This window comes from Panthera onca, chromosome B2, assembly GCF_046562875.1.
Source record: "Panthera onca isolate mPanOnc1 chromosome B2, mPanOnc1 haplotype 2, whole genome shotgun sequence".
Lineage (NCBI taxonomy): Eukaryota > Metazoa > Chordata > Mammalia > Carnivora > Felidae > Panthera > Panthera onca.
In genome coordinates this window covers 42,119,896-42,128,244 of record NC_138343.1, presented here as the reverse complement: position 1 = coordinate 42,128,244, position 8,349 = coordinate 42,119,896, and the positions used below count along the sequence as shown (strand labels likewise).

The window sequence follows — 8,349 nt, the reverse complement described above, 5'->3', positions numbered from 1 at the left end:
GCCCTGCATCGGGCTCTGTGCTAACAGCCTAGAGCCTGGAGCCTGCTTGGGATTCCATGTCTCCCTCTCTCTCTGCCCCTCCCCTACTCGCTCTCTCTCTCTCTCTCTCTCTCTCTCTCAAAACTAAACAAACCTAAAAAAAAAAAAAAAAGGAATGATATAGACCTCTTTGAAATCTTGAGGCCGCTATACATCTTCCAAAACTGTACTCTGGGTGTTTTTCTCAATACCTTTATTATATAGGACTCCTTCCCTCCAAAACACCAGGGTCCCCTCTGAGAGCAGTTTCCTGGTCCACCTGGATAATCCCACCTGGAAATTCCTGCAGAATCCTTTTTTGCATCTATATCGTGTTCTCCGTTATCCCTCCAACACAGGTGGTTGCCACTGAATTTTTTACATTTTAAAACAACAGAAGCACAAAAGTTCTCTTTTACAGGAGTAGGTGTCTTTGAGAAAATTTGTTGGTAGCCTCTTTTTCTTCCTTTTCTAAATTATTTGGTTTTGTTTGTTTGTTTGTTTATTTATTGTGGATTTTTGTCGGGGACAGCGGTGAGCTTTGTGTCCCAGGGGCAAGGGAACCAGCGCAGAGGTATGCTGATGCTAACCCAAAGAGTGGCCAGACACAGTTGCTGGCCGTGCCCACCATGTTGTCTTCTAGTCGATCCAAAGGTGTGTATAAAGACAGCAAGAACGTACTCCGTTCTAAACCCACCTCATTTACTTCATTTATTGGCTACCTCTGGAGACAATGTTTTCACAGAGAAAGAAGTCGTGTCTCGTGTCTCGAACAATTTGGAGTCTCAGCATGGCCCCCAGTTCTCTCTTTGCGCTTTAACATTTCGCGAGACCAGACCCACAGCCCTGATTAGCCAGCCAGTGGGGTCTCCTTAGTAAAGGAGATCGGCTATGAAGATGCTGAGTCACTGGCTTGACCGCCGAGGGTCACAGCCTGAATGTATAGGGTTGGCTTTTATTCCTATCTTTTCTTCCAAATATTTGCTTCTCGCCTGATTGATGAAAAGCCCTAAGGCTCACGACTGGCACTCACTGAGCTCTCGTCCTGCTTGGCTGTGTGGTCAAACAAATACAGGAGGGAGGGAGGGAGTTACAGGGGCAATGGTATGAATCGCCCGTGGCGATCCAGCCTTCACATTTTTCTGACATGTACCACGTGAATAGTAGAGAAAGTCTTGAATGGTATTAATGAGAATAGTTTTACCAAACTAAAGCTGACGGCTGCATTTTACCATTGATATGAGGGCATTCTTGGAAAACGAAATTTAACTGACTAAAACTGAAGGTGGACCGTCAGAGAATTGTTATCAATGTTAGGTTCCCCGAACTTGTTATTTTGTATTGCAACTGTTGGCGCATATCCTTGACCTTAGGAGATGCATATCGAAGTATATAGTACCTAGGAGCATAGGGTGATGATGTCTGCCACTCCTTCTCAAACAATTCTTCGAAATAATAACAGGAATGAAAGAGAGAGAAAGAACGCACAAATTCTGACAAAGGCTAACCACGGTGAATTCTAAGTGAAGGACGTGTAGGTATTTGTTCATTGTATGATCCTCACAACTTTTCTGTAAGTTTGAAGGTTTTCAGAACATAGAATTTAAAAAAAGGCAAAGCACAGTGATTACTTATCAAAGTCAAACATTTGACTTAGAGCAATCACACTGACAGAGGCGACCAATTGGAAGAGGCTCTCGAGAGTACAGTCAGTGCATGCTCTGTGGGCCTGTTTCTGCTTAGGATTTTCTTGGCGAATCCAAAGAACCTGTGGACAGAGGCACGGAGTTGAAGGTTGTGCCCCATTACAAGACTAATGGTGCTCAACCAACACACTCAACCAGTGATGCATGGCCATGATAACAGCAGCCCAAGGGACCACGGTGTGGGGCAAAAGATACCATCCACTCTGGGAGAGGCTTTGCCTTCTCTCCTCTCCACCGCGAAGCCTCTCAAAAGCCTGCTCTTCTGGGCTTGCCTCCAGTTTTATACTATTCTTTGAAGGTTCTTTAACCCACCAGCAGGGAATAAACTGTGCACCAAGGGGACCGCTGGGTGCCAATTGTCAAGCTCCTCCACCTCTCTTATCTCGGTCTTCAGCCTGTTGGCCTTCTCCTTCACCCAGAAAGGCAAGCTGCAGGAAGAAAACAACACCTGAGTTTGAGTTTGTCTAAAGCAAAATGCACAGACACGTTCAGTGGATAAGGTACTACACCCTCCGAAGTAAGAAGGCCTCCGATTTACGAGATCAGTGACGAAACACCATGTGAAGTTGTTCCGCATTTGCCCCTCCCCCCAAACCCAGATCTTTTTTCTGCCCTTCTCTGCCCAGGGAGCTGACCCCTGCAACTTGCATCACCTTGATTCCTCTGTGCCCTCACTTTTGAGCTGGGCTTAGCTGATGGGAGGCACCAGTAAGAGACCAGAAAGCCAGAAGAGAGAGAGGTTGGGGTATTTCTCACCTAGCTTCTCTACTCCTGCTCATCTCCTGAGGCACCTCGGTTCTGGCAGTGACTGCACTCTCCACTGCCACAACCCCTTCCAGACAGCCCATCTCCACCTCCCCCCACACAGGGGGGACAAGATCACTCTTCCTGCTGCTCAGACACGTGAGTGGTAAGAGCTGCCCACTGGTGGGAGCCCCTGGATGCTTCGCCCTTCCATGTGAGTTCCCTCGACTGCTTCACACATCTGTAAACAGTCCTTTCATTCAGGATTCTTCAGAATTCCACCTGAGCATGCCCTCTGTTTTTCTAACGCTGACAGCCAGCATCCTCCCAAGTCTGTTGGGATTTGAAAGGACATACGCTGGGCCACACTGTGTATGTTCCAAGAGGTACCAGGAATTGTGACTCCTGGGATGAGTCAGAGAAAGAAGATGAAGAATTTTTTTTTTTTAATCTTTTAAGCAGCTTTGATTTCCATCCATTTAGGGAGAAATGCACCATGATTGGGAAAATGGCCCAATACACCTGCTAGGGATGTGGAAGTTCCTGCAACAAGGAACGGGGTATTACCACGTAGGTAATAGTTGGGAGTCAAGGGCATCATGTAAAGCTGACAAACCAGTAGGAGAAGCCCAAATAAGACCAGCAGGATGAAGAGCAGTACAGAACGATTCTAGCATAAAGAATCCCTAGAACAAGGAGGGCCTGGGTGGCTCAGTCGGTTAAGCGTCCCACTCTTGACTTCAGCTCAGGTCATGATCTCACAGTTTGTGGGTTTGAGCCCCACATCGGGCTCTGCACTGACAACACAGAGCCTGCTTGGGATTCTCTCTCTCCCTCTCTCGGCACCTCCCCTGCTCGCGCTCTCTCTCTCTCTCTCTCTCTCTCTCAAAATAAATAAGCTTTAAAAGAAAAGAATCTCTCGAACAAAACCACCATGGTAAAAATAATATAGTACACATAATAAATGTAACAAAATATTAGGATAGAATTGAAACAAATCTGCCGAATCATTAATGCAAAAGATCTTAATTCACCTATTAAAGACAAAATTTTTCAGATCAGCTCACAAAGCAAAAATCCAACTCTGTGTCTATAAGACAGACCTAGACCAAAGTGCTTTGAAAGTCTAAAAACAAAAGAATGGGAAAGGTATATCAGTAAATGCAAACAAAACAACGTAAGAGTTGTAATCTTAATATCTGGCAATGTATAATATAAGACAAAAAGCATTAAATGAGAAAAAGAAGATTTTTTTATTTTAATTCTAATCTAGTTAATATAGGATGTTATATTCATTTCAGGTATGCAATACAGTGATTCAGCACTTACATATTACTCAATGCTCATCAAGATAAGTATACTCTTGATCCCCTTCACCCATTTCCCCCATCTCCCACCCACCTCCCCTCTGGTAACCATCAATTTGTTCTTTATAGTTTAAAGTCTGGTTTCGGTTTGTCTAGTAAGATATTTTTATAATGTTAATGGCTATACTTAACAATATAGATAGAAATACATTAATATTAGCACACAATTAACACACCCATTTTCAGTCCTAGCTAGGTCAAATGAACAATTTTAATCAAAAAGATAAATCTTCTGGGGGCGCCTGGGTGGCTCAGTCGGTTAAGCGTCCGACTTCGGCTCAGGTCATGATCTCACGGTCCGTGAGTTCAAGCCCCGCATCGGGCTCTGGGCTGACAGCTCAGAGCCTGGAGCCTGCTTCACGTTCTGTGTCTCCCTCTCTCTCTGACCCTCCCCCGTTCATGCTCTGTCTCTCTCTGTCTCAAAAATAAACAAACATTACAAAAAAAATTTTGTTAAAAAAAAGATAAATCTTCTGGGTTTGTATCTAACTTTGCAGCCTGATGAAATAGATACACCTTCAAATGCATAGAGAGACAGTCCCCATGTTGAGCATGTATTTGGTCACAATGAAAAGTCGGCAAGTTCCATAAAATAAAAATAATAAAAACAATATCTTCTGATCATTGGGTAATAAAAGTAAAAATGAATTGCAAAATAAAAATCCAAAAGCTCTTCCACCTGGAAATTTTAAGTCTATTAAGTAATTCTTTAGTCAAAAGGAAAAGACCAACACAGAATTCTTTTAAAAAGTAAGGATAATCTACACCTCAAAATTTGTAAAATAAAAGGAGAGCAGTGGTCAGAGGTGCTTTCATAGCACCTGGGTGGCTCAGTTGGTTAGGCATCCAACTTCCGCTCAGGTCATGATTTCATAGTTCATGGGTTCGAGCCCTGCAGCAGGATCTCTATCAGTGCAGAGCCCACTTTGAATCCTCTGTCCCCCTCTCTCTCTGCCTTTCTCTCTCTCTCTCTCTCTCTCTCTTTCAAAATAAATAAACTTAAATACATAAATAGGGGCGCCTGGATGGCTCAGTCAGTTAAGCATCAGACTCCTGGTTTTGACTCAGGTCACGATTTCACAGTTTGTGAGTTTGAGCCCCACGTGACTTTGACCTTTGCCATCAGGCTCTACGCTGATAGTGTGGAGACTGCTTGGGATATTCTCTGTCCTCTCCCTCTCTCTACCCCTCCCTCAGTCATGCTCACTCTCTTTCTCTCTCTCTCTCAAAATAAATAATAAAAATAAATAATATAAAAGTGATCAGTTTACTTATGGGGTTCCTAGATGGCTCAGTCAGTAGAGCATGTGACTCTTGACCTCAGAATGAGATCTCAGAGTGAGTTCGAGCCCCACATAGGGTGTAGAGATTACTTTTTAAAAAAATGGAAAAAGGGGCGCCTGGGTGGCTCAGTCGGTTAAGCGTCCGACTTCAGCTCAGGTCACGATCTCGCGGTCCGTGAGTTCGAGCCCCGCGTCGGGCTCTGGGCTGATGGCTCAGAGCCTGGAGCCTGCTTCCAATTCTGTGTCTCCCTCTCTCTCTGCCCCTCCCCCGTTCATGCTCTGTCTCTCTGTCTCAAAAATAAATAAAACGTTAAAAAAAATAATAAAATAAAAATAAAAAAATGGAAAAAGAACAAAAATAAACCAAAAAAGTAGAAAGAAGAAAATAATAACAATAGAAGCAAAGATTGATGCTTTAAAAACAGAGAAAGAGACAGTATAAAAAGAGAATACAATTTTTAAAGCTGCTTTTTAAAAATAACAAATACACAAACCACTATCTAACCTAATGAAGAAAAGGGGGAATAAAGCACCAACACACAAAATTAACGATAAGGGAGAAACAAGTGAAAGAAGACAGGAAATTGTTTGGAACAATTCTATGCAAATAAATTTGAAAACCTAAAAGAAATGGATAACATCCTGGAAAAATTAAACATTACTCATAAGAAAGATTACGTTTGAACATATGTTGAGGTATGTTCCCTCTGTACCCAATTCGTTGAGAGTTTTTATATCACGAAACGATGGTGAATTTTACCAAATGCTTTTTCTGCATCTGTTGAGATGATCATGATTGTTATCCTTCATCCCGTTAATGTGGTAGATCGCATTCATTGATCTGTGGATGTTGGAGCATCTTGCATCCCTGGAATAAACCCACTTGCTCATGATGTATGATCTTTTTAATGTAATGTTTAATTTGTTTTGCTGATAGTTGAGGATTTTTGCACCTATATTCATCAGGGATACTGGCTTGTAATTATGTTTTCTGGCAGTGTCCTTGTCTAGTTTTGGTATCAGGGTAATGCAGACCTCGTAAAATGAGTTTGGAAGTATTCCCTCCTCTTCTACTTTTTTGGAAGTTTGGGAAGGAACGAAATTAGTTTCTTCTTTAAATGTTTGATAGAATTCACCAGCGAAACCATTTGGTTTTGGGCTTAAGTTAATAGATTTCTGATTACTGATTCCGTCTCCTGACAAGTCATTGGTCTGTTCAGATTTATTTCTTCAAAGGGGTGCCTGGGTGGCTCAGTCGGTTAGCATCCAACTTCGGCTCAGGTCATGATCTCATGGTTCATGAGTTTGAGCCCCGCATTGGGCTCTATGCTGACAACTCAGAGCCTGGAGCCTCTTTCGGATTCTGTGTCTCCCTCTCTCTCTGCCCCTCCCCCACTTGCGCTCTGTCTCTGTCTCTCTCTCTCAAAAATAAATGAACATTAAAAATAAATAAATAAATAAATAAATAAATAAATAAATAAGATTTATTTCTCCATGATTCAGTCTTGTGAAGTTGTATGTTTCTAGGAATGCACCCGGTTTTTATAGGTTGTCCAATTTGTTTGGTGGATAATTGTTCATAGCAGTCTCCTAAATCCTTTATATTTCTGGGATATCAGTTGTAATGTCTCCTTTTTCACTTAATGTTATTTGAGTCCTGTCCCTTTTTTCTTTGGTTAGTGTAGCTAAAGGTTTATCTATTTGGTTTATCTTTAAAAAAACAAAAAAAACAAAAAAAAACAGCTCTTCATTTCATTGATTTTTTTCTATTACCTTTTTAGTCTCTATTTCATTTATTTGCCCTCAGGTTTTTGTTATTTTCTTCCTTCTACTAACCTTGAGCTTAGTTTGTTCTTCTTTTTCTAGTTCCTTGAGGTGTAAAGTTAGGCTGTTCATTTGATATCTTTCTTTTTTCTTAATGTAGGCATTTACTGCTCTAAACTTCTCTTTTTGATCTGTTTTCGCTGCATGCGTGGTTTGGGGGTGCTGTATTTCCACTTTCACTTGTCTCGAAGTGTTGTTGTTTTTTTTTTTTTAATGTTCCTCTTTTGGTTTCTCCTTTGACCCATTGGTTACTCAGGAGCATGCTGTTTAATCTTCATATATTTGCACAGTTTCCAGTTTTCCTCTTGTAAACGTTTTCTATTTTCACACCATGTGGTCACAAAAGATACTTGATAGGATTTCAGTCTTCTTAAATGTATAGACTTGTTTTGTGCCCTGGCAATTACTTTTATTTTAAATATTTTAGAATAGCATTTGCCAAAAGTGTGCAGTATACAAGGTACCTTGGTGGCTTGGTCAGTTAAGCATCTAACTCTTGATCTCAGCTCAAGTCTTGATCTCAGGGTCATGAATTCAAACCCCACATTGGGCTCCACACCCAGCATGGAGCCTAGTTTTAAAAAAGAAAAAAAGTATACAGGGGTGCCTGGGTGGTTCAGTCAGTTAAGTGCCCAACTTCGGCTCAGGTCACGGTCTCGAGGTTCATGGGCTCGAGCCCCTCATCAGGCTCTGTGCTGACAGCTCAGAGCCTGGAGCCTGCTTCCGATTCTGTCTCCCTCGCTCTCTGCCCCTCCCCCACTCACGCTCTCTCTCAAAAATAAACGTTAAAAAAAAAAGTTTTTATGTATACAGTACAGACATGAGAGGCCCTAATTATCTGCTTCATGTAATAATGCCATATAATGAAAGTATTAAATCTCCCAAGTTTGGAATAAAAGGCTTTTTATTTCCACTGAGCTCCAGGGTTTGGTTTCCCAGCTGGACTCCAGTGGGTCAGACTGTGGGTCACTTGCTCACTCTATCTATGTTTATATGAAACTGTTTTGTATTAGCGAAACTTTTTATACTGACACATATCTTTTTCTAGGTCTAAACCCTCCTTGGGCAACTAGATGAGGTTCAGAAAGGACCTGAACTTAAAGTATGACATCAGAGGAATGATACTTCCATCTAGTGCGAGAATATTCTGACAGCTTTTTCTCTGCCTCTTCAAACTCTAACCATCCTCCCTGGCTGGACTCATTTAAGCATGTCCTTCTTTTCTGACAACTCTTAGGTTTTAAAAATCAGGGACCCTGCCTTTTTTCTCCATGTAAACGTCCATTAGTGCATACCTACCATAACACATGGCATCCAGTGGGCTGTCCATCATATGGGGTGAAGACATGGACTGCCCAGCTGATAGACTGCACAGCACTTGCCCTCCAAGTGTCTCACTAAAAACTC

At 41.9% G+C, this 8,349-nt stretch overlaps 1 protein-coding gene across 6 annotated transcripts in view; it reads right to left on the bottom strand.

Annotated features, from left to right (window-relative positions):
• Positions 1-215: 215 nt before the first annotated feature.
• SPATS1 (spermatogenesis associated serine rich 1) overlaps positions 216-8,349 on the bottom strand; it is a 28,390-nt gene continuing 20,256 nt past the window's right edge. For 5 of the 6 annotated variants that reach the window (XM_078446958.2, XM_078446956.2, XM_078446955.2 and 2 more), the window contains 2 exons: positions 2,037-2,152; positions 216-1,071 (listed from right to left, as the gene is read on the bottom strand). In XM_078446958.2, the coding sequence (XP_078303084.2) occupies positions 1,028-1,071; positions 2,037-2,152 (160 nt within the window). In that variant the 3' untranslated portion in view covers positions 216-1,027. Of the gene's footprint in view, positions 1,787-2,036; positions 2,153-8,349 lie in introns of all 6 variants that reach the window. The other variant, XM_078446954.2, reaches the window with a different exon arrangement.